At 41.6% G+C, this 26,594-nt stretch overlaps 1 protein-coding gene across 5 annotated transcripts in view; it reads left to right on the plus strand.

Annotated features, from left to right (window-relative positions):
* Positions 1 to 26,594, plus strand: part of PALM2AKAP2 (PALM2 and AKAP2 fusion) — a 492,701-nt gene that overhangs the window by 272,201 nt on the left and 193,906 nt on the right. For 2 of the 5 annotated variants that reach the window (XM_043453110.1, XM_043453108.1), the window contains exons 7-8: positions 158 to 259; positions 9,566 to 10,264. In XM_043453110.1, the coding sequence (XP_043309045.1) occupies positions 158 to 259; positions 9,566 to 10,264 (801 nt within the window). Of the gene's footprint in view, positions 1 to 157; positions 260 to 9,565; positions 26,310 to 26,594 lie in introns of those variants that run through there. The other 3 variants (XM_043453115.1, XM_043453111.1, XM_043453107.1) reach the window with 3 other exon arrangements.

The raw sequence follows: 26,594 nt of genomic DNA on the forward strand, positions 1-26,594 counted from the left end.
CACTGGGCAAATGCTGGGCTTTGTTCACCCTGATCCTCTCTTCCAGTGGCCACCTCTGTGCTCCATTATGTAGGGCAGACAAGCTGCTGTCTCGGCAATGAATCCATTGGGCCTCTCAACACTGTGCCTAATTGTATTCCCTGTTCTCTGCTACCAGATGCGGTAAATCACATTTCCTCCCAGCTCCCTGACCTGCCAATCGTCTGTTCACGAACAGCAGAACCATCACCTGAGCAGGACAGAACCAGCAGAGCAGCTGGTAAGTCCTGGGGAACTGTTTGCTTTTGATGCCAGGACTGACCATGGGGCTTGCATTCCTCTGAGCTTTATTAAGGAGGGGTGTCCAGATATTCTTACATGGAGCGGGGGACCCCCTCCTCAGCGCAGCTTCAGATGTAGAATTTACAGTGGCCACGCAGGGCAGGCACTGGTCCCTGAGGGGTTTCTGAGGGCCAAGGGGAGGGAGTATTGAGAAAATCATAGAGCACTTTTCCTCCTGCTTCGGAGGAGTCTGTCTCGTGTTTGTGGTCTTTATATCAGTCCTCATTCTACAAGATCAAATGAGCTATGCCGGGAAGCTGGGGGGAAACTATTTTCAAAGTGTGTGAGAACGTTGCTGTAATCCTTTGGGAACTGAGCTGTTTGTACACTGTGAACATATAGATTCTCAAGTCTCCTCATTTCTGGAGTTATTTCTTACTTACCGTGGTATATTTGGAAAATAAAAGGAGCAATTTAATGAATGTATGCTTCTTGCTAATATTCCTCACACTTGTGGATTGTAGCAAGTAATACATTTGTGAGTGTAAAGCATATGGAGAGCTCTGCTTTGCTCTGTTCAATGTGAATGTGTCCCAGAAATCAGAACTGGACGCCGTGCTTAATAAATCACTATGCCAATCCTTTCTGCTCTGTGCACAGTTGCATGAGGGCGGGGGTTGGATGGAAAAATGAGCCGCCAATGCTGTAGAGTTTGTGAAAATGTAGGTGAACTGGAATTTGAGCATCAGATTTACGCTTTATGTAATCCAGGTAAATTTATGTTTAAAAGAAGTCATGGAAGGATACCTTTATAAAACAATCATGGACTAATAAGTCAGAGGAAATTCTTTATACAGTATTGTATGAAGCAAATAAGCCTTCCTTTTAACATAAAAGTAAAATAATTCCTCAAGTATTGACATAATTGTCATGCACATTGGCAAAATATAAGTATCTCCTGGGGACTCTATAAATATCTTAGTATATTATTTTGCAAACAGATTCACAGGGTTCTAGAGTTGGGGGGGTACTGTAAGTGGTATCTGGTCAAACTCAAGCTAGGCTCCGAGGATAGTTAAAAAACTTGTAGCTACAGTCGTACTACGAAGGGACCATTGGCAGTGACTTAAGCTGCAGATTCTTTTAAATGCTCCAAGATGCACTTCTGAGATCAACTCGGGATAACAACTCTTCAAAAGGCACACACCTCCCTGCTTGTTATTAGAGTGTTGGCAATGCCCAGTAGTGGTGGGTAAACAGCTTTCTAGCTCCTCTCCACATTTCTGCGACTCACAGGACGTGCAATATGACCTAACTCATGGATCAGTTCATGAAGGCGGTAGGGCCAGTGGGTGGGGACTGAGAGAGATGAAAAGGGTTTGAGCAGCGTTGGCAGTCAGGAATGTAAACGTCAAGAATGATACGTTACTGGGATTGCCGTTCTGTGTGCATAGGAATACACATACTATCCCAAGCTATCATCCTTCCTCTTGGAAGACACTGTGAAAACATAATGAATCCAATAGCAAATGCCTTTTTGAAAAAGTATTATGTGCTCAGTCTTCTAAAACATAAGTTTACATGTACTTTTATCAGTTAAGAACCAATATGCATAAATGTATCTACTGTGGAAATACACAGATGCAGAGGCTTGAAAGGAATTGCATTTGATGTGGTTAACTGCTTTGTCCAGGCTGTTTTTGAAATAGAGCATCCAGATTAATGATCAGTTATGGCTAACAGTGACTACACAGAGCATGGATAGCATACAAATGAATGGCAGTCGCCCCTGGAATTCTTTCTTTTAGATATCATCCATCTTGCTTTAGGAGCGTCCTTTTGAAAATTTGCACAATCTTAGGGCCATTTTAATAAATGTCACTGGTCGTTACTCAGTATTATGACAAATATTCTGGTTGTCTGGAGTTTGGGAGGTTTGGGGTTCTGTATAAATAGGAATTTATTTAGAACCTTTGCTTTGCAGAATCATGAGGCTTCTGTTCCAATTCCTTATTCAAACATGGAAGCCTGGGGACAGAGCCCTGCCAATCAGACCGCAGGCACACACCATGACCTGTGTCTCCCCAGAGATGGCCATTCTGTCTGTAATTGGCTCTGACAGCTGGGAAGGTCATCCTCAGGTGGAGCTCTCATCAGTCATCTTTTACCTATTTTTTGTATCCTTATCCTGCTCTCTGGAGCCCTTCAGAACAAACCTAAGTTCTGATTTCCATTTAAATATTTGAAAACGGCTACCACATCCTGTCTTTCCCAGGCCTTCACTTTCCATCTCCTTAATGCCCACAGCCCCGGTTGGTTCACCTGGTCCTGAGATGGTAGGTTTCTTGGACCCCCTTAGCCGTGCCTGGCCCTCCCCTGGGAACACGCCCCACTTGGCCTCTGAAGGGCAAGACTCAGGGCTGCCCAGCACACTCCGGGCCGCACGGTCCCCCCACAGAGGCCACGGCCCTGTGACTGCCTCGGCGGCCCACACGGCCTTTCAGCTTCAGGCTCAGGTACAGCCTCCGAAGTGAGCGACACGCGCCGCCCCCGGGCCTCCTTCCCTCTGTCTGGTGGAGTCACTGCTCCACAGTTACTTCAGCGGCAGTGAGAAGTCTGCTCCCCACAACTGTGCACGTACTGCTTCGCCTTCTCACATGCAGAAGAACCTACAAATTCCTTTCCTTCTAACCTTAGGAGGCAAAAATAAGGATGAGCTATGCGCCTCTTGGCCCTTGGTAGATTCCACATGACTGTTAAGTTTCTTCCTGTTAAAGTGTCCCTCAGGAGTGTCGGGGCCCCTGGGGTCACCGAGAAGTCTCCGGAAGGTGGAGAGGGAGCTGAGGTGAGGGGACTTGGTGTTCTGTCCCGTTTCAAGCACAGCAGCTTCCCCGGCCTTGTGCTTCCATATCATATTTCTGCATCAGGTTTCGTTTGAATAAAGGGTTTGACCATTTTGAAAGGAGAAAACTCTATGTTGTCAGGTTGTGGCTCTAAACTCCCTCACTTTTCTTCTCAGTTTAGTATCATCTCAGATCTGAAAAGCAAACTGGCATGATTTATCATCATTTTACTGATAAAATTGTTGTATAGTTTGATACAAAGTCAGAAGCCTACAGCTCACCGTTAGGGCTCCTCTGGCCCTGGGGAATTCTCAGCCGGTAACTATGGGGCATGGCCCTTCAACCAGTGACAAGTTCTGGCTGTTGTCCTAACACTCAGGGCACGTGTTTCCGTCTTGTCCACATAAGGACAATAGGGACTTTGTGATGACCCAATATGCTTTACCTCTGTCATTTGTCTAATCTGTCTAGAGACCTTGAAGGAAAAAAATTGAGATTAATGTGCCCAGCTTCTGCTCTTTCAAAATTGACTCTAGAATTTAGCCAGCCATGATGTCCAACTGTTTATATATAGTTTATGGAATTCCTTCCTTCTCAGTTTTGAAAATTAGAACTTGTCGTTTCTGCCTCCAGTGCCTTTCCTGATATGTAAAATCCTTGGGACAAAGTCATTGATGTGGGAATTGGAGCGCAGGGCCCAAAGCACTGTGAGCATTTGTATCCCTGGAAGTTTTATTATCTTCCAATCTTCTCTACTCACCTGGGTTTCAGTTACCTCTTAGCAGTCCTGGGTTTCAGTTATCTCTTAGCAGTATTCTTTCCGACACTTCTCAAGCTGTAAAATGCCCTTCTTTTTTTTTTTTTTTAAATGCCCTTCTTGACCAAAAAGACTGAAGCAAAGTTAATATGAGAAATCGGCTTTGGCTTTTGCTAGATGGCATCACCAACTCGATGGACATGAGTTTGAGTAAGCTCTAGAAGTTGGTGATGGACAGGGAAGCCTGGTGTGCTGCAGTCCATGTGGTCACAAAGAGTTGGACACGACTGAGCAACTGAACTTTGCTGTCCTTCAACATTATGCCCTTGCTTACTTATTTTTGTTAAGACCACAGTGTCTTGGGCAAACCTTTGATTTGAAGAAATGTTTGATTACTGGGTTTTGAAGTTAGAGATTGCTCTCTGGGATGAGGGAAGGATTCACTCCAAATGAGTATCCTCATTTTCATCATTTTTGACATCACAATGCTAATTTTAAATTTTCCACCTCAAGAGGAGTAAACACAAATGCATATATATAGTTTTATGTTCAAAGAGATACATGTATGTATATTCATTCAATAAGCCTAGCATATGTATCATTTTTCTTCCACATGGTACATTGCCAGCCACTTGATGTGCATTACACAGCAAAGATCTCACTGCTGGGTGATGGTCCTGGTCTGATTGTCCATTGCCCTCCCTCCTCTTGGATTTGATACATCAGTGACTCACAAGCCACATGGGCTGTTCATGGCACCTTGGAATATCAAAGCTGGATACCATATACACACACATATATATGTATATATGTGCATTAATATTTGTATAACTGAATCACTTCGCTGTTTACCTGAAACTAACACAACATTGTAAATCAGCTATACTTTAATTAAAAAAAAAAAAAACTACATACCCTTCAAATGTACCTATGTACAAATGGGAAAAATGAGGCCCCAAATTGAGATGTGACTTGGATAGGAATTCAGACTCACTGTCCTTCTCCCTTCCCGTGACACCTCCCATATGATGACTGGTGACAATGGGACGTGTCTTTTTACACTTTACACATGGACCCTCAACTGTATTCTTCCACCCGCTGATCACAGTGAGTCAAGGAAAGTGAGCTGGGAGCAGCCTGGGTCAAGGAATTTAACAATGATCAGAAGTTCTGTCTTCGTGGAGCAGAGTTCTGTCTGGTGTGCTCTTGGCTGGGTTCTGAAATGGAATCTCACCAGTTTGTATCACTCTCTGCTTACCTGTGCCAGGGTACTTTTCCCTGGACCCCTTAGCCCTTGCAGCCGCTGTGTTTGTCCAGGCTGAAGGTGACAGGGAACAAGAGGGTGCAAAGAGCAGAGCAGCAGGTTTGACCTGGAATCAAGCCTTCTGTTCTCTTCACACCCTCTTTCTGGGCCCTGTGGTGTCCAGGTATCTTTCCCAGAGGCCTTCCATTCTTGCTCATACTTCAGAACCTAGAAGCTAGGCTCATCAACCCCGTTAAGGTATCTCTGCTTCTCCAAGGTGGCCCTTCTATGGATGAAAGAGCTGTGGGGGAGAAAAACCAAGGAAACCAAACACAGAGCTCAAAGTCATAGTACCAGTGATGTCATCCATTTGTATCCCTTTGCAGAAACTGGCCCCTTTGGTTCTTATTCTTCATTAGCAAAATGGAGATGCTCCTTGCTCTCTCACTGGGCTGTCGGAAGGCAGAACAGACATGCTTGTATCCTCCAGTCTCACGGCCATCAGTGTGTAATACTTGGAAATCAATACTTATATCCTTTTATAAAAACATACTTCCAGACTCCAATCAACCCATCATTGGAACATCTACTGCACTCCTTCCTTTTTTTCTCTGTTTCCTGGTCCTTCCTCAAATACTTTTCTTTATGTCCATGCGGCTCTTTAGAAATCTCTTTCAAGGGCTCTCCAGAAACCTTCCTTCCCTGCGCAGTACCCTCCTCCTCATTTTTTTTTTTTTTTCAATAAGATGAACGCAGGTACCAAGCCCTTACGATCCTCATCATCGTGTACCTGTGGCATGGGGAAACTTGTGGGAAGAAAAGGGCAGATTAGAGAGCATTCATTGTGGTTAGGGATGAGGGCATGATGTGAGGGAGAGGTCTTTGGCAGCAGTAAAAAGCAGAATTTTAAAGATTGTTTGCATGCCTCCTAAACAAAACATAAATCTTATCTCCCTGCTGGTTCATATCCACCCTCGTTCATATTTGGGATATTATTGGCTGAGAGCTGAAGTGAAATAGAAATACTTAGTCACAAACAACACATTTAAGAAAAATGCTCACACTTCCTTTGTGATTTTCTGAATGTCTAGTAACATTCTCATATGTGTATCCATGAAGTCTAAATATTGTCTTAAGAGAGTAGATCTTTAAAGTTATCACCCCTAAAACTGGCAATTATGTAAGGGGGTGAAGGGGACAGCTAGCCTTATTTTGGTAATCATTTTGCAGTATATATGTATATCAAATCATCACATCATACATCTTAAGCTAACATATGTTATATGTCAATAATATCTCAAAAAATCTCAAAAAAACAAACAATAAACAAAAATATTGCCTTTGTCTAAGCTAGAGCTTCTCAAAGTGTTTGCCTGAAATGTCTTACTAAAGAGAAGAGAGTGAAGGCAGACAGGGAATGTGAGACCAAACCATGAGTGTGTTAATAGTGATAGGATGCAATATTTCATCCCAAAACTGTGCCTTTTAATATAAATGTAATATTTAAAGAACAGGTTTTTGGAGCCCATGCAAGATTTTAAATGCCTATTCTATTTGATAACACATTTTGTGGAAAATCAGGAAATAACAGACATAGTTCTCTTGATATGACCGTCATTGTATGAGTTGATGTACCTTTTTGACAAATATTGGTTGGCTTCCCACTGTGTCACTTAAAGAAACTCAAGATCTTTGTGCTGAGCAAGTGAAACTTTCAAAACGGACACAATGAAAATAAAGCATTGGAATTTGTTTCAAAGTCTTCTTAAGTGTTAACCATGATCAGATTATATCTTATAAGCAGACAAAATACCATTGTTATTTTTCACCCAGTACAAACATTAATCACTGTGTATACCTTTTCATCCGTGTCATATAAACTATTTGTCACTAGATTAAAACAACCAATTAGACTTTTCAATTAGTAGCATTTGTTTCACAGGTATGTTTAGCAGGTACCTTCTATCCAAAAGGCTCTGAGGTAGGTGTTTGGGGCAGGGAGAATCACTGAAAGATGCCAGGCAAAAAGCTAGCCTTCCGGGATCCTAAAAATGTGTGGAGCTAATAAAACATTCCCACAAATAATTAAATTACTGACTGGGAAGTGTTAAGTGCCCTTAGAGTTTAGAAAAAGTGTTCAGAGAATCTTGAGAAGAGAGGAATAACTTAGAAATGGGGTGATCAAAGAAAGTTCATGGAAGAGGGTGCAGTTGACCTGAGCATCAGTGGATGAGACACATTTGGATATAAAGAAACTCAAAAGTAGGACATTTCAAGAGAAAGGAATCTTAAAAGCAGGGAATGTTAGGTGTGAGATGGTATTTTTTAGCTGCTCTCCAGGGAAAGGAAACAACAAAACGTTGATTGGAAAGATAGTTTGGATCTTTTTAACACAGTGGGGAACTTATAGTTCAGAAAGAGATAGGGACTCAACGGCGATGACAAGCAGAGATGTGACACCAGACTCTAGAGTCTGTCAGTGGAGAAGGGACAAAACAGTCTAGGCAGAAGGACAGCATAGATTTGAATGGTCATGGAAAGATGTCCTGGGAACAGTGAGATCTCTGTTATGGCCTGAGTGCATGTGGAATGAGAGAGGCTGCAAGGCAAGACAAGACAAGAAAGGAAGGTTGCAGACAAATGCCAAGGGAATTATATGCCAAGCTAAGGAGTTTGGTGTTTACCCACTACAGACACAACAGCTGATGGAGAGTTTGTAAGATAACTCTGTGGGCAGGGTGGAGCCTAGGCTAACAGAGATCGGCTGGCTTTTACTATACAGGGCCAGATCATAAATATTTTAGACTTTGTGAACCATGTATGATCTCTGCTGGGTATTCTTGTTCTTTCCTTTTCTCTTTCTTAAATTCTTTCTTGCCTTTATTCATAAGTTCTTTCTTTCCTTTCTTCTTTTTCATAACAATTCTTTTTTTAAAAAAATTATTTTTAATTGAAGGATAATTGCTTTACAATATTGGCTTGATGTCTTCTGTACATCAACATGAATGCTTTTTTTAAAATTGTAAAAACCATTCTCCTCTCCTTTGGCCCTCTAGAAGTGAAATGACAGAGGTAGCAGATAGAAATCGGACACAGGCTATTGTGAAGAAGGTCTGGTCTAAGGTGGTGGTTATAGAGATAATGGTGAGGAGGTGCATGGGGATGGGTCTGAAGCAGAATTAGTTTCAGCAGTTGCTTGACGATGGGGAATTAGGAAGGAAAGGGAAAATCAAGTATGATTCTGAGGCTTCTTGCTTGAGAGACTAGGTATTAACTTCTCACCAAGACTATGCTTGTCCCACCAAGACTTTGCTCTCATCAAAACTGCAGGGAGTTTTGAAAGAAGATGGATTCAGTTTTGAAGCTGCAGAGGTCGATGTATCTGTGGGTCATTCAGGGAAAGGGTGTCTGGGGACAGTTGGCTCCGTGGGTCTGAGGCCAATTTTCCTCCCATCCAGAACATGCACCTCACGGGGAGCCTCTGAGGCAATAGGTCAGAAAGTATGGAGTGTCGTGAGAGTCTACAGGACAGGAAAGAGCTGGTCCTGAGGAAGCTCAGACTGGCCCCAGGATTTGGGATGTTGGAGAGGCTGAGAGTGGTACCTGGGAAGACCAGGTAGGGAGCTCTTGTGATCATCATCTAAGAGAGAGGGAGTCTATCTCAGATTGCGTGATGACAGTGGGACGGAGAGAAGGCAGCAGCTGGGGGTGACAGCATGGGGCAGAACCTTGAGGGCTTGGCAGGGTGTGCACGGGGGCAGAAAGAGGCCTTCTGTGAGCGCTGTCCTCGAATTCCCGTGTCTTGGGATAATGCCCCCTCTAGTCTTTCTTCTTCTAGGTCTTGTCTTAGAAACCTAGCTAAGTGACTGAAGCCCACAGAGCATATAACCTGACTCCTTTCATAGCTTTCCATTTTTGCAAATGTCCCCTTTTAGAATACAGTAAAGGATGGCCATGTGCCATCTTGCAAAACCCTTCGCATAATCTCCATTCACAGAAAAGCGAAATGTCAAAAAAAAAAAAAAAGAACACTCAGTAAAAGAGTTCTTTAAAAAGATTTAAGATTTTGGAACTAGGTTACATCCTAACCAAGGGCTTTAAAATTGTCTCAGTCTAGGGTACACTGCCAATCAAGGTGAACTTGCATGTCATCAGTTTCCCTGCAACGTGTCACAGTGGATCTCAACAGTCGCTCGTGACCTTATTTAGCTCCTCTTCCTTGGAAGTTTGAGTGCCGTTGAGAAATGGTAACTCTGTACACATCTTCCCAGTGCATTTAGCTGCTGTATTAAAACACACATATAATCACCTCTGTCCACAGTGCACCCACTCTAACACTCAAGATGCTTGGCGGTTAGACTAGAAAGGGCACAACACCGTTTTTTTGTCTGTTTGGCAATTAACCATTCACTGGCTTTTTTTGTTGTAACATGCACTTCCTTTCTCTTGTTTTCGTTCAAGCTGTGTACGCCATGGAAATTAATGTGGAGAAAGACAAACAAACGGGAGAGACCAAGACTCTCTCTACACCCACCATTGGCCCAGAGGGGGTCCATCAGAGAGGAGTCAAAGTCTTTGATGATGGTACCAAAGTAGTGTATGAGGTGCACTCAGGAGGCACCATAGTAGAAAACGGAGTGCACACATTAAGCTCAAAGGATGTAGAAGAGCTTATTCAGAAAGCTGGACAATCAAGCTTAAGAGGAGGGCACGTGTCAGAAAGGACTGGGATTGCAGATGGGAGCCTCAGCCACCCTAAGGAACACATGCTCTGCAAAGAAGCCAAGTTAGAAATGGTCCATAAGTCTAGGAAAGATCATTCTTCTGGGAACCCAGGGCAGCAGGCTCCAGCCCCCAGCACTGAAGGGCCGGAGGCAAACTTGGATCAGCCAGTCACCATGATTTTCATGGGCTACCAAAATATCGAGGATGAAGAGGAGACGAAGAAGGTGCTAGGCTATGATGAAACCATCAAGGCTGAGTTGGTCCTCATTGATGAAGATGATGAGAAGTCACTGAGGGAGAAGACGGTGACAGACGTGTCCACCATTGATGGGAATGCAGCCGAGCTGGTGTCCGGGAGACCCATCTCAGACACCACTGAGACACCCTCATCCCCTGAAGGGAAGGAAGAGAGCTTGGCCACGGAGCCAGCCCCAGGTACCCAAAAGAAAAAGCGCTGTCAATGCTGTGTTGTCATGTGACCACTTCTTTCTTCCCCTTTCTTCCGGGCAGCCTCTGTGCTCTCCACCACTTACGTAGACCTCACTGTACCACTAACTGCGATACTGTGAACTGGAAGCAAACACCTGCCTTGCCTTGCAGTTGGATTGCTTTGATCCCTCTTATTTTTTTCCCCTTTCATTTTTTTTCTCCAGTTTCCTCAGCTCAGAGACAACATGCATGTGTGTGCTTCACTCTTTCCAAGAACTTGCTTTTCCTCTAAACTTTTCCTTGTGTCTTCAAGAGGGAATCGGTTCCTTACTGCTCGATTGGAATGGACTCTTCATATCAGCCAGTGATCTCGTAGCCTTAATTCATTTGACTGGAATTGAACCCGTGGGCACCAGGGGAATCATTTTGTCGTGTTCCTATCATGTAGTCACACATCGCCAGGTCGCTGATTTCTCACTTGCCTCCCTTACTGTGGATCTTTGCTTTTGTATCTTATGTGGCAAAATGCTGTGGGGTCTAGCCAGACACTGGTGTAGCCAAAAGTGGACCTTACTTAGTTTGTTCGATCTAGGGTGATGCTTTTTGCTGCCTTACATAAGCTTCCAGGTTACAGTATTGTGCATCTCTGGCTTTCCTTCTGTTAAAACTGAAATGAAGTTGATGTAAAAGAAAAAGAACCCAGTGCTTATTACAGCTGAATTATAGGGACTAATTCCATAACCTGCCCATCAGCAGCTGTCTCTCTTTCTTATGACTTAACTGATGGACCCATTATATAAGAAGCACCATTTTTAACTTTCTAAGGACATGAAACAAGCATTGTTTTGAGCATCAGTAGTGATCTCCAAACTTAGGCAAATCCCTGAACCTTGCTTTTATTCTCTAAAAAAAAAAAAGTGTAAATTTTTGTATTGTTTTCTTTTTCATGGATATATTCCGATCAGTTAATCTGTTTTCAATGAAGTGGTCATTTTGAGAAGTTTCTCTGTAGTGACCATATTTCTAAAACAGGCCTTCTGACCTGCAGTGGTTGCTGGCATGCTTCCGGTCCATCCATTGTGGACGGTGCTGTTCCTGAATTAACTCTTCATTCACCTGCCCTGTTGATTCCAGAGCTTTCCATCTGGACTCTTTTCTTTATGTCCCTACAAAAAAGAAAATGTTACCTGTACCTTCACCGTGTAGGTTTATCCACCCCGCAAAATTAAACTTTAAAATGTAGGGGGGGACAAAAGGTTTCAAAGATGAAGAAAGACCTCTCTTATCACTTTAAGTACTTTGAATTCATTCCAAAATACTGATGGAGTGAGTGGCACATAACTGAGCTTCTTCAATATTGTTTTCTCAACTTATAAAGATTCCAGAACATCAAGGGTGGTTTTTATCTAGAACACAATGAACAGTTCTTTAAATTCTTAGCATTTCTCCCAAAGCAAATAGCCACAGGTATAAAAGAACCAAAGGGAAGCAATATAATAAAATAATAATAGAGCAATGAAATAAAGCTGTAGCATTTGAATTGATTTTAAAACAAATATATCTTTTAAGTTTTTTGCCAAATGTTCTTAGTATTGTTGCAGATAATTCACAAATTTATCCATGTTCCATAGAACCTAAATTTTAAAAATATATGATAAGATGCACTAGATCAAGTTCAACTTCCGTGAAAAGTATTGAGAGGAGGCAAAAGCAAAGTGACCTGGAGAGAATTTTATTTCAGAACCAACTCAATTTGTCCTAAGTAGCTTTCTTAGTGCTAAATTTATTATTTTTAATATATTGGCTTGAAATTGTACTTATTCCAGTTAGAAGGGGGAAAAACAATGTTTTTTAGTTTTCAAACAATTACACTTAATGAGCACAAAATAAGTCATTTGATCACCAATATGTAAACCAAAAAAAGTTTAAAAAGGGAAAATTAATGAGCTAAGTTCTACTTTCTAAGGTGATTCCATCCATGGCTTGATTTTGAACAGCTGAGGGAATTCTCTCTAACTCTCAGGTTCAGCAAAGCAGCTGTTTTTAAATAAAACTGCTCTATTATCTAGAAATAATATCTGGTTTTGCTGCCTATAAACCTCACTACTTTCAGCTTCATGCTCCTCAGTAAATGCTTGTTTAAGCATCATTTTAAAAGTTAGAAGAAGACAAGCCAGAGAAACCTATTAGAAAAAGAAAGCAGCTTCAATGTTTTGGACAATCTCTGATTTTAATAATTTATTTAGAAAGAAATAATATAAGTTTCTGATATATTTTTTTTTCCTCACTTGAGGATGAAAACTATTCCGTATGAGTTTTTAAAAGCACAGTTAGTGAGTGGAATGATAGAATTTAGCCTTGGGTGTGTTGTTTGATAAACAGAACCAGAGTCTCTCAGGACAGCTGATTCCCTGATCTGACCTAAGCTTCCATCAGTGAGTTAGTTTTTCATGAAGAAAATTTTCTGTACCTCTCACTACAACACCACACATGAGATCTAACAGACCAGTGATATTCTGTGCTCTCATTTATTGATAATTAGTGTAGGGGTTAGCAGATTATATGAATTAAAGCTCATTCTCTGCATTTACTAGGGAAACTTATGATTTAAATGGTTTTTCAAGTAAGATGTGTTACCTTTATGAAAAATGATGTGTGGCCACAAAAAATGAAGATGTGTTTGGATATGGCATATATATTTGTATAGCTTGCCTCGTTTTCCTGTCACAGTGGGGGATTCAGAGTCAGCCAGTTCTTTAATGGGATGAAACCTGTAATCGCATCTACAGCAAAAAGGAACTATCTTTCATAGTGAAGATATAAACAGAATTGTGACTGTGAACATTCTACCTTTCCTGCTGGTGCTGGCATTGTCTCTGTAAAAACTTCATGATGTATGGCATCATGCCCTTCAAAAATTCAGGGTGTTGACCTACATCACCAGACTAATTAGAGAATCAGTAAGAAAGCTATCAATACAAAACCATGGTCATTTTTGAGGTCATAGTTGGACTTTCTTTCCAAATCATAGACTCAGAACCCTTTTAAATGGGAAGAGGGAAAGGAGGGACATTTCATTTACTTATAAATAGATTCTCAATGGCATGAAATTAAAAAGATTCTTTTAGAGTTAAAATGGTAAACATAAATCTTGCATATCCTGAAAAATCGTGGTGACTTGTATACCTTTGACTTGTTTTTTCCCTTTGATGTGCAATAGGACAAAAGGAAGGGGATTTTCTTTTTTCACTCTGTGCTTTATTTACTTACAATTATATTATTTTCCTTATATAAGCAAAATTAGTTGCCTCTAAAAGTGATTTGACAGTGTCCAGTAATGTCACTTAATATTGGGAGTAAAGAGGACAAGACACTAGGAATTCCTTTCTGGCCAAACCCCAATCATGGTTTCCTAAAACTATCCAAAGGCTTTCAGAAAACACAAACAAATTCTAGAGTTGATTTGATTTGACTCTGAAATGTTAATGACGCATATCAGCTTCTGATTCCCCTCTAGTCCATTTTACTTTTTCTGGCAATAAATGTGTTTTTCCTAAATGCAAGGAAACCTTTATTTGGTTAGGGGTAAGTTTTTATAAAAGGGGGAAAATATCTCTATGTAATTTCCTAGAGATACAGTATCACCTCTGGAGCAAAACGTTGAGCCCAAGTCTGAAAACAGCTTATTTCTTTTCACTTCGTTCAGAATTACATTTCAAGGGACCATAGAACACCCTTGATGATGACCATTTATTTAATGCCAGTGAACCAGTGGGTAGCAAAAGAGGTGGCGGGAATACGGTGATAGAGGCAAAAACTAAATCACTAAACCAGTTGTTCCTTTAAAAAAAAAAAGTAACTCTGTCAGTGTAAAACACAGATGAACACAGGCAAAATACGCATGGAGGACTTACTTTTGTTCTCACTTAAAATCTAGAAGCTCAGCCATCTCTGTTTGTTAACAGACCCACTTGTGGAGTTCAGCCCACCAAAGGGCCCATACCTTGTGGGAATATTCTGATCTCCTGCAATGTTACTTTGTTTACAACAAAAACCATTCCAAGGCAAGAACAGTTTTATGTTGTACTTTGGCAGTGTGCACATTCATCATTGAAACCAAGAATTCTCAGCATGGTTAAAAGATAAGTTTCCGAAACTCTGTAGATGTGTAATCTTTTAGAAGCTCCTCAATTTATTAATCAAGGTATGTGTAGCTCTGCTGATGAGGACAGAACCAGAAAGCGTCTCTTGTGCTACTGGGTAGTATTATTATGACCCAGCGCATACATGGAATGATGGTATATATCACAAAACAATTCCAAGTAATGAGCAGGATGAGATCTTGGATTCCTGGGACCAGTTCATCTTCATTGTGAAGACCTCTTCTGGTCTTATCAGGAAAACTTCCCTGCATTTTCTTGGGAAAAAGAAAAGTCCATCTTTTATGAGGAGCACGATGCTGATATATATCTGTATTTTCATAGCTTCAGCAAACTCCATAATATAACCCCCATTTTAATAGAAACCAAAATACTTATTATTTGAATGTAGAAAGGCTAGAATAAAAATTACATCCTGAAAGTTTCCAGGGGTAATTTCCCTGGGGAATCCTTGAATCAGCCTTGTCCTACCACCCCTTAATTTTGTATGACTTAAATAGGCCTCTGTGTCCCCTCTCCACTCCAGTCTAAAAGGTCTGAACTGTAGCACAAAAAACTTGCTGTCAGTGTGAAAATACCATATGTATCTTGTGGGGACCACAGACTTTCTGCATCAAAGATCTGGGCAGCCTTAACTTTTATAAAAGAATTTTCAATGCTGTCTTTTACTAAGCAGGGAAACAAAATGTTTCCTGAAATTAATGACTTTTCTATATTTTGTGACTATTTTCTAAGTTTCTACAGGTTCATCTTTTCCCCATATTGCCTCTTACTAGTCACCTGGGGCTATTTTTTGCAAGTCATTGCATTTTTATCAAAAGAAAAGTACATCTCATGAACCACAAAATTCCCTCTAGACTTCAGGCAGTCCTTCTGGAGTAAAAGAACAGAAACACAGAAAGAAATGAATGACAGGGTGGCTTTTGTGTTCCTATGGTTAATGTACTGTATGGTATATATGTTTACAGAATGTATCTGCCTTGTGATGTTAACAAAATGAATGACAAAAAAAAAAAAAATGAGTTCTGATGTGCCATTTGAAAGTTTGCCTTAGCATCGATGTTTATGTTCTTTTCTGTCCTTTCAAAATCACAGGTTGTATTCCAAAGCTGTTTGAGCACAACATTCTCTTCCCCACCCCTACCCAGCCCTTCTTTAGAGCTGTGAATTTCCTCCCAGGAGCCGAGGCAGAACCTTGCAGTTCTGAGCCAGGGGGAATAAAGTAGGCGGAGCTTGGGCGTTGCCTCTGCCCTTCTACGAGTCAAAGACTTCCTTGTGAGCACTCTCCCACTCTGACATTCCTGGGGTGGGCCTCATGCAAGGTGTGACCTCCTGCAGTCCTTCCCGCCTTAAGGGAGGTGAACTTGTGGACCCCCTACCTAGATCTGGGCGCATGTTTCTAAGCACAATCGGCATAGCTTCAAAAAGCAAATTGAATGAGACGGGCTTACATGCTGTGATTGAGCCTTCCCTGAGGGGTGTGCCATTCATTGTAGTCTAAGATGAGTGGCGTGGTATAGAGGGGAATAGGGAGTGGTTATAGAAATGGAATAGTTTATGTTTATTTATTTTTTTAAGGAAAAATATTTTTATAATGAAATCTAGATGAGTTATGAAGCTTGACTTTGAAAACACCCTTGATTTACTGAGTTATATTTCTCTATTCCATTAAGGTAACTTTCTGCTGAGTTCTGTTAGCACTCGCCCAGACCTTGGGAGGCATGAGCAGAGGTCCTGTGACCTGCCCCTACACCAGCAGATCTAGGTTGTACGATCAAACTTTCTATACCTGTCATTAGATAACCTGTTATATAGCTTGATAGCTCTCTGGGCCACACCTTTAATAATGTAGAATGATCTTTTGGAAGGAGATAGCTGTTTTAAATGAAAGCCAAGCCCAGCAATTATCAAAGTCTAACTCTTTCACATATTTAAGGAGTAATTGCAACTTGTGAGGTTAAGGGACCACTTATAATATTATGGTACATTTGAGTTATTTATATGAAATGGTGAGTCAGAGGCATCTGGCCATCTGCATATTGTACACAATATACATGAATGTATAAACCAACAATATGAAACTTACCAAATGTTATTGGCCTTGTAAATATCAACAGGGCTGCATCTTATTTCCAGAGTTAAGTAGAGACTGGAAAGGATTATCCTTATCCATCCACAAAGGAGATACTGAATTTTTAGAGTTCTTAGATTTTTTCCTTAATTTTCTACCAAGTTCTTGAGTTCCCGTCACAGTCATACTCAGGCTCATGAATATCTTCACCCACACCTGTTCCACTGTCTGACTCACACCAGAGGTCAGAGGTCAAGCCTCAGCATCTGCTCCCTTCTCCTCTTAGACTCTTCTCCCAGGAAGCATCCTTTCCTAGGATGGGGTCATTTTCTCCTACCCTAAAAGACCAAGATCCTTTTTTTTCCAGTAAGGCAGAGTCCTAAACACTCTCCTTTTCAAGAAAAATAGCCTTTCTAGTTCCCAGACAAATCATTTTAGTTTCTTTATCTTCAGAATCCCTCCAACAGGCCCAACTCAAGTCCAGCTGTGAAGCATACTGTCATGACAACAACTCCAGAAAGAGCTATGTAACTGCCTGAGGGTGGTAGGGAGAGCCAGTGTGCCCTTAGCCTCTTGTTACTATGGGAACCTCTCAGTTTCAAGATGAGGTGGTCAGGGAGACATTCAGTCACTTGGTTGTGCAACATGTCTTTATGTACAAAGAGGCCACCGGGCAAGGCCTGATCTCAGCTATTCTGTGTGCAGCTCCAACTCCAATTCTGTTACATCCTATCCTGGTCATTGGAAAGAGTTCTCTCCTTGGTGGAGTCCTGGAACATTCATTCCTCCTCTCAAGCTCCTAACTTAATCCCATCACACAGGGGTTCGAGAAAATGTTGTGTCTGCGGCAGCTTTTCAATGAATGTAGGTTGTTGATTGGAATGTTCAGCTTTAGCGGCTCACTCGTGGTGAGTGACATCTCTGTAAATATATCCATTTTGTGGTTGGTTGGGGGTGGGATGGGTGGGGCGGGAGACTGTCGTGCATACTCTGAACTAGACTTTCTGGACTAGCTGCTGTACTTTGTAACCTGAAGTGTACTTTGACTGTTCTGTCTCCTTCAGATGAAAAACAAAACAAAAGCTGACTTCAGAAATAACACTGCCAGCGACAGCCGATGCTGTACTTGTAGCTTCTCTCTGTTCCTCTGTACAGTGTTAATAGACAATAAACTGCCTTTTCACTGCATCTACCTCTGTGTCTGTGCCCACATTCTTTCCCCCTTCTCACCTGCCACAGCGGACTTCAGGCCAGTCCTCGTGGGGAGCACCTCCGACCGTTCACTAAAACTCCACGCTAATCCAGTGCTTTTCAAACCTAAACCTGCTTCAGCATCACCCGGTGGCATCTGCTAAGAATGTGGAAGCTCAGCCACACCTCAGGGACTCAAATTCAGATTCTGGAGTGGGGCCCAGTATTCTACCTGTTTAGTGATGTCTCCAGGCGATTCTGATACATACTCCATCTAACCCAGCCGTGTGTTTGGGGACCTCTCCGTGGCCTGCCTGTTCCAGCTGGTTTCCACATTAACTAATCCTCTCTCTAACCCCTTTTTGCACATCTGTCTCCACACCTGTCTCCCCTGGTCTTGTTTCTTATAAGCCCTCAGCAATGGCACTGACTTTGATCCCATGGGTCAAACTCCGTCTCCCTCTTAGTTTAAGTAGGAAGTGTTCATCCAGTGCAGTCTTCTAAACAGGAGCCTCTTAAGACACCTGCGGACTTTGTTTCTCTTCTTTAGTGCTGTATCCTCTTTCTCTAGAATAGAATCAGCAAACTTTTCATGTCAATGGCAAGAGAGTAAATACTTTTGGCTTTGTGGGTCACTTGACTTTCGTCACAACTACTCAGCTCTACCAGGAAACAGCCATACACAACGTGTAAGTGAATGAGTGTAGCTATGTTGCATAAACTTTATCTACCAACACAGACTCGGGGCCAGATTTGGCCCTCAGGCAGGTAGTTTGCTGACCCTGGTCTCAGACAGAGCCTGGCACATAGTAGGTACTCACTGAAAAGTTAAAAAGTTATTGCATGAAAGAATGAACAAAGGACAGTTATGATGACACCTACAGAACTGTCACAATTGTTTTCTTTGAGGCTATGAAATAAACGAAATTTGTTGGGGAGTTCTCATCTGTTGGGTTTTGTGGTAGATTTTTCTTTTTCTTTTTTTTTTTTTTTTGTGTGTGTGTCTTTATGCCTGGAAACTACCTCAGGATTGAAACTGGAATGGTGCCTCCGACTACCACGCTGAAATTAACAAGAGTTTCAGCCAATAGAAAGTTAAAGAAATGCAAGGACCTCTTGTCCTTGTCGAAAGTGCACCAGGCGTATGAGATCTGGGTGGCCCCTGGGCATCTGTGCATTTGATCTTAGTGTTTGTGGAACCACATCTTATCTAGTCTATCCTCCACAGTGAATGGCAAGGGTTTCTTGACATTATTCTTTTTGTTAATTGAAATACTTGTTAAACAAAAGGCTGGAACCACAGTAGACCATTATTCCCCCCCCAACTCTAGGGCATATCCACAGTGACACGCTGAGGAGGGTGTGAAAAGCTGCGTGCTGACATCCATTTCCCAGTGTTGCTGTGACTTAAGGGAAGGTATATTTACACAAAGCACTCTGTAAGCTGGAAGTGGATAACGAATGAAGTTTACTTGTGATGAGAAAGTGTCTGTTCCTCTACTAAAGATCTTTTCTCAAATGTAAACATAATAAACTGGTCAGATGTGTTTCAGAACCAGTGTGAAAAGGAAGCTGCTTTTCCTCCATTGGGTTTGTGACATATTATATTGAACCATATGAAGTCGCCATTTAATAAATCAATAATGTGGAATAGTGACAGTTCCATATAATTCAATCTAATAATTCTTTTAGATTCAGAGATCATTTCTCATCATGGAGGGCAAAAGATTAGCAAATAAACTCTAATTATAGCAGGAGGAATTTAGATGAGGAAAGAACTTTGGAAGGGAATGTTGTTCTGTACTTAAAACTAGGCATTTCCCCTGGATAGGTAGGATTTCCTTTAATCTAACGTTGACCTTTTGAGGTAGACATTGCTAATATTCTCCGTAATACATGAGGAAACTGAGTCAAGGAGACAGTTTCTTGCTCAATATAGCAGAGCTAAAAATTAGAATGGAAATTGGGGAACAAGTTTCAGGCTCAGCTCTCTTCCACATAGAAGGCTCTTGTTATGAGAGTGGTGTGGGGATACAGCTGAAACTGGATACAGAAAGATTTGGGTAACAGAGCCATCTATGCCCCCCCAGAAAAAGACAAAAATGGCACCAGTCCTTATTTTGTACCTTTATCTACTCAAGCAAAGGCTCAGTAATAACACTGCCCTCTGGAGGATGGGAGGTGTCTATGCAGCACTTCCTTCCCAAAAGAAAAGCAGTCATGCTTTATCTGTTCTTCTACCCGATTGTTTGGAGTCCTGTTGTTCTGCTTGACATTTTTCCTTCCCCATTCATAAAAAGAATTAACAAAATTTAAAATCTAGGAGTGGCATATCCATTTTCAAATAAGCAAAGGAGGTGTTGTTGTTGTTAATATTATTATTTTGCCCCTGTTGTAAGAGCTTAGAGGAACAGTGTTCTATGGCACTGGGCAAATACCTCTTGTATCAGAAGGCGGATACATCAGCCTTCTGCAACCACCAATAGGACACACTGTCTCCCTAACAACCCAGATCCTCTCCCATTTTTCTCAAACAGTGTCAAATCCTCCACTATACAGGCATCACACAAAAGCCTAACTTTGCTATTTAGAACTCAAGGCTATGGGAGCTCAGATTGATCATCTAATGCAGAAGTCATTAAATGGTTAGCCACTGGCTGAATCTGAGGCTGTGTTGGTTATAACCTGTGGTTATGTTGGTTTTGCCTGCATCATGTTTTAAAACCATTTTTAATTCACTGCCAATAATAATAAATTAAGAGGAGTGTCATTTCAGAGATGGATTTCCAGCTACTCTTGACATTTCAGAGGCTCTGTCAACCATGGGCCTCTTTTCCTGGCTGACAGGTATCTAGAGCTGATGGTGGCTGCAGTCACACTCTCTTGCTCACCATCCCCGCCCCTCCTTCCTATTACCTTACTCTTGGCCAGTTTCCTTTGTTTATATTACCTGCCTGGCGCTTGTTGATGTATGGTAGATTAGGGAATCTACCATAACCTACTCATTTTATGGCTGGCTCCCAGATGATACTTACCTAAAGGGAGATGGCAGAGCCAGAATCAGAGATGAACTTCTGAACTCCTTTGGAAAAATAAGTTTTGCACTAGGTTTGGATTTGAATTAGATGGAAACATTTAAAAATTTTGAACAGCCCACAAGCAGAAAGCCAATATCAGAATTTGATGCTTGTACTTTTACCAGAAGGACCCACATGACTTTATAATAATAGATTATCCCAAGGCTGGTGAACTCATTTACCACTCAAGAGGAAAAAAAATTCATTTCCTATGACAACTTCTAGTATATAGATTATTTTACTCTCTGTTTCTTTGGTTAAATGAATCATGTCATGTTTTAAGAACTTTGTGACATCATGTCTTATGGTTGAAAGTGGCATTCATGAAAAATAAACAAAAAATTGTTGTAGTCAACAACCATTGACTATTTCTGGGGTTTTGTATCCCTTGCTAGGAAAAAGTAACAAGATGCAAAGGCCATAGGTGTTTAAATTTAAATGTGATTTTCTTTTCCCTCCTAATCCTTAGTCTCTTATTGTGCTCCTGAGGTCATGTGGTCACAGAATAGTAATAGTCTTTCACTTTCACTTTCTTATCTTACTAAGAGTAATAATCAGTAGAAAATTTGACATTTCAAAGACCTGATGAAATATGGATCTTTTCTCTCATAGCTTGTCATCAAAAATCAATGTGATCTAGTATTTTCTTTTGAATATTAGATGATAAATGACATTTTCCAACTTTTTTTTTCCCACTTCTGAGTCACCAAGTATAGAAAATCTGAGCAGCAGACTTACCCTTTTAAAGCCAGGATTTTTAGGTCAACCCAAGGACAACCCAGAGGTGACATAAATCCTGTAGTCAGTGTGAATTGTTCATCCATCAGAATATGCAGACTCATATTCTTTCTCTTAAAGAGCTTATTTCAAACCAGAGTGCAAGGAGCAATTCAGTCATTTCTTCTTTCTCTGGAAGACTGACCAAATATTCACTCTATTCAGAGGCATGATATGAGATGCTGCCTCATACTTTAGCTCAATTTTTCCTAAACTTGGACTTTTGGTATCACCTTAATTTTTTTTGTCCTCTGTGTGTACCACCTGTGGACCATCATTTACTCTTTTAACCACTTTTTTTTTTTTTTCACTTAAAGGTAACTTTGTCACCCTACCATAAGTAAGTAGCTGGGGTTCAGATGGTAAAGAATCTGCCTACAGTGCAGGAGACCTGGGTTCGATCCCTGGGTCAGGAAGATCCCCTGAAGAAGGGCATGGGAACCCACTCCAGTATTCTTGCCTGGAGAATCCCATGGACAGAGGAGCCTTGCGGGCTGCAGTCCATGGGGCTGCAAAGAGTTGGACTCGTCTGAGCGACTAATGCTTTCACTTCCAAGTAGGTAGCACATGCCATAAAAGCAGCTGTTGAAATAAATGTAAATCAGCATTATTAAGCTTCAGCTGCACACAGTTGCCTAAGAACATATACAGTTACCTGAGACCAACTCTTTCATTGTTAAAGAGCGGAATAGCCAGATTAGAGACTAGACCCCCATCTGTTTGATATAATCGTATGGCGTGAAAGATCATGAAAACCATAATCATTGTCTCACTGTGTGGTTCAGTGTTGATTAATGCCATCTCATATACCCCTTTGGAGGGCATGGCAACCCACTCTGGTATTCTTGCCTGGACAATCCCAGGGACAGAGGAGCCTGGTTGGCTATAGTCCATAGGGTTGCAAAGAGTCCTACATGACTGAAGTGATGCGGCACACATACCTCTAAAATTTTGGAAGCACTGCCTTACTTTATTGCATTCCCTTAAAAGAATCCCAGTTCCTCATTTTGAAGATTGGGATGAGAAATACAAAGTGACTTGCTCAAAGCAACAGGAAATAAGAGCAGAGACACAGAGCTGGAATTCAAGCCCAAGTTGGGATGACTTCAGATTCTTTCTGTTTTACCAGGTGCCCATCATGCCATTCCTTTTATAAGGGATGAATTGAATACATCAGCAGCAAACTTAAAACTCTCCAGGAAAGCTCTCCATCATTTAAACAAACAAAAGTAACATCTGTTCCAGTTAGAGCTGTCTCTGGCATAAGCAGTTTTGCACTGATAGGGATCAGATCTAATTGGGCTCCTTCTGCCTTACTTGAGCGACGTTGCACAATCAGATGTGAATTTCCAGATAGAGCAGGGAAGTGATGCAATAGACAAGCACATGAGCCCAGTGGCTGCCTCCACTGTAAGGCACTCTGGCCTTCGGCTTCAGCACCTCTGCTGAGCTCTAGTAAGCCCACTCCTGCTCAGCAGACCTCTTGATTAACTCTTGTTGAGTCAGGGATGTAGTCATGGAGGCTGCAAAACTGAGCACTAGAGAATCAGCATAACTTAATGGAGAAAGAATCACTCAAGGACATCTTTTTTCTTCTTTTCCCTTCCTTTCCCATCCCTTCCCTGCCCTGCCCTTTTCCCTCTTCCCTTCTTTCTTCTCTTCTCTTCTCTATTGAATGAGTCTGCTTTTGACATAAGGTGCACTCCCAGCTGAAGGATGAATTGACCTCAAAACGTTCATTAATCCTCTCAGAAAGCACCATGCTCTCTGGTCCTCATTTCTTGCTTGCTGCATATTAGAATCTGGAACATTTTCTTAAAAATATAATTATACTAGGGCCCCACCTCAGAGATTCTGATCTAATTTGTTTGGATGAGGCCTGGGGCATTTATTAAAGGGCTCCAAGTGATTCTCATGGGCAGTTAGGGTTGGAAACCATAGCACAGAAGATCCCAGAGCAGGCAGGAGTGGTCCAGGCTGGAATCCTTGTCTCAATTCTGCAAACCAAGCAAAAATAAATAAATAAATAAATAAAATGTATGCTTTGGCATCTGAATCAAAATCAAGTCCCAAGTCTGTCACTGGTCAGCTTGGTGATTTGGGGGCAATTTACTTCAATTCAATAAGTCTTGGTGTCCTTGTTTTGTGAAATGAGAATAATACCTACACTGTAGGACTCCTACTGGGAATGTTTTAAAGTCTTTTCTTTCTGCTTTTCCTTTCTCCTTTCTCTCCCATTATAAAAGAAAAGTGAGGAGGGTTGTAGGCAAAAAGGCAGCTGAGAAAAATAGAGAAATTAGTTAAGAGAAAAATGAAATGAAACTAGAGGTCTCAATCTAGCGTAGATTTCTGAATGTTTATTTCTCTTTCTCCCATTTGTTTGAGCAGTTCAGCTTGTAAAATGTACAACACAATACTGCTAATAATTATCAACCAAACCACTGAATTCTAAGTTCTTGGATCTGTTTTTAAAACAATAAAAACATGAGATGATAGAATTGGCATTTGGAGTGTGAGGGGACACGGGTCTGGGCTCTCTTCTAGATATATCATTTACTATGTGACTTAGAAGTCCTTTTTCCTCTCTTGGCCCCAACTTTTTCATCTAAAAAATGAGTAATTTTACCAGATGACCGTTAAGAGGATTGTGAGTAACATTCTAGGTGGATGTCAACATCAAAGGTATTTCTCTATAGTTAAAGAAAAGGAAAAAAAAAAAAAAAAACCATCAAACTGAGGAGTGTTTTTTCTAAAAGATGCTAAACTCCCTGGCCTTTAAAAGCCAGCACATAGACAATCCTCCTCAGCCCTGGCCTGGCCCTAGGAGTCCCTGGGCAAATCCCCCATCACCGCCTTGCTCCAGGTTCTTTCCAAGCCCCATGGTAAACCAGTAGCCATTTTCCTGTGTGTGAAATTCAGTGGGCAGACACCTGATTTATGCGGACTTATGGTTCATCATGGTTGAAAACAAGAATTTGGATTCCATTTAAAAAACATAAACAGACTGGCCTTATCAGGGGCCTGACATCCATGTGCCCCTCTCTCTCTCCTGATCTAGAAAATCCTGGAGTGTTGGTAAAGACATACCTAGAATCTCCAGGGAGTTGAGTGCAACAGATACGTACCACTGCCTATCTCTTCTAGATGGTTTCTTCATAGGAACCTTAAGGATTGGAGCAACAGAATGACAATGCTTCGCTCTGCGTGAATTAGGAACTCCTTCTCTTGTGCTCCAAAGCTGCGTGTCCAGTGTCATAGGATTTGAAATCAATAAATGAGTTCTGCTCCTTGATAGCTCTGTCTCTTAGGGCACAGGCTCTTAGCCTTTGTGTTCTGCAGCATGCCAAAGACTGTTTACTAAGCACAGGCGGAGTGGTGTTGATGCAAAGAGCTTCAGAAGCAGTAGATTAAAAGCCAGTCAAGGAAGTTCCAGTTGAATGAGGTTCGTTGGCTGAAGCTTGGCTGAGGACAGTTTGGTTTCAAGTCTTTTCATGTCCCAGGAGATAATTCCCCTTTCTGGACGCCGAAAGGAGAAGTGAGAACTCTCAGATTATTTCCTGAAGCCATGGCTGGGTAAAGAAATCCTTCATTGCATGTGTAGAAACACTTATCATCACCAAGGCACCTGGCTCCCAGCTTTATAAAACAGAGAATTCCTCCTTTATCCTTTCTTTCTAGAATCCTTCTCTCTGAAATTCAAAATTTGCTAAAATGTGACATCTTCTCCTCCATCTCTTTTCTCCACCAAACTTCAGGTCCCCCTGCTTACTAACATAAATGTGCATTTTTACCTAAGGAGTCCTCCACCACCCTCCACTGGCCACATTCTCACCCAGCTTTACTTATGCTGTTTTAGACACACCTAGCATAGGCCCTTTCCTCCCCACATTTTGGGAAGTCTTCCGAACTCAGCCCAGCTGGAATGCCTTCATCTCATTCTGCCCCCTGCACTTGCCTCTGACCCCTCATTGCCAGCCTTCCTCTGAACTCTTGTGTCCTTCTGTGTGGCTGTGCGTTTACTTGGAACTTCTGTATTCACATAGCCAAAGACTCATTTTCTAGCTCCAGAAATGGATCAGGATTAGCATTTCTTCTCTTGAAATTTGTTGATTTCATCCTGAGACACAGACTTACTGACTGTGGGTTGAAAACACAATGAAGATTTAATGCCAACTAATTATTGGCTCCCAAGTCTCAGTGGGAAGCATGGGGCAGGAGTCTTTGTTTAAAAAAAAAAAATGGGGAGAATTTTTGTTTTAGTTTTTCTCTCCTGGTCAGTAAGAAAGAGGCTTGGTATTGTGCTGAGAGCCGTGGGTCTTCTCTTATCAGGCAAGAGGAGGCACTGAACTTAAATCAGTTTTCAGAGAAGTTTAAAGCAGAGCACAGACAAAACAGTTTTCTTGTGCCTCACAGGACAAGGGTGTGTAGGTGAGTGAGGGCTTAGTGCTTTTTAGCAATGGCTAGGCAAGCAGACAGTCACATCATCTGGAGGGTGTCCAGCGCTGTAAGGATTAGCTGCTGAAGTATACCAGTTCGGGCTGATGGGAAATGGGACTAGAGTTTCCCAGCAGGGCTACTGTGTATGGTCATTCAGGTTGCTCACTGCATAATCCTAGAGGGCTCCACTGACATAAAGGATGGTGTGAATGGTGCTCTCTGAGGTGTGCATTGCACGATGTGCCCACTGTGTGTGTTTAGGCAGAGACATGCTTAAGTAGTATGTAAACTCTTTAAAACACATAGGTGAAAAAAAAAAAAAAACACATAGGTGAAAATCACCCAGAAACTTACATTACAAACAAAGCATTAAACCCATAGCAAACTTGCTGTAGTGTGTCAGGTGATAAGAGCAAATTTTAACTCTAAGGACTACAGACTAACTCTTTAGAACCGGTAACCAAGACATACTCCTAGAAACGAGGCCTGTTTTTCCTTGATTTTCCTCCAGTTTGGCACAGTAATAAACACAGGGTATGAATGAATGGGTCATGGTGTCATCACTGAGAACATGGACCAGAATGAGAAGTAGGGCCAGTTGCTTTTTCTTCTAGGACACGGGT

The sequence above is a fragment of the Cervus canadensis genome, chromosome 30 (genome assembly GCF_019320065.1).
Source record: "Cervus canadensis isolate Bull #8, Minnesota chromosome 30, ASM1932006v1, whole genome shotgun sequence".
Lineage (NCBI taxonomy): Eukaryota > Metazoa > Chordata > Mammalia > Artiodactyla > Cervidae > Cervus > Cervus canadensis.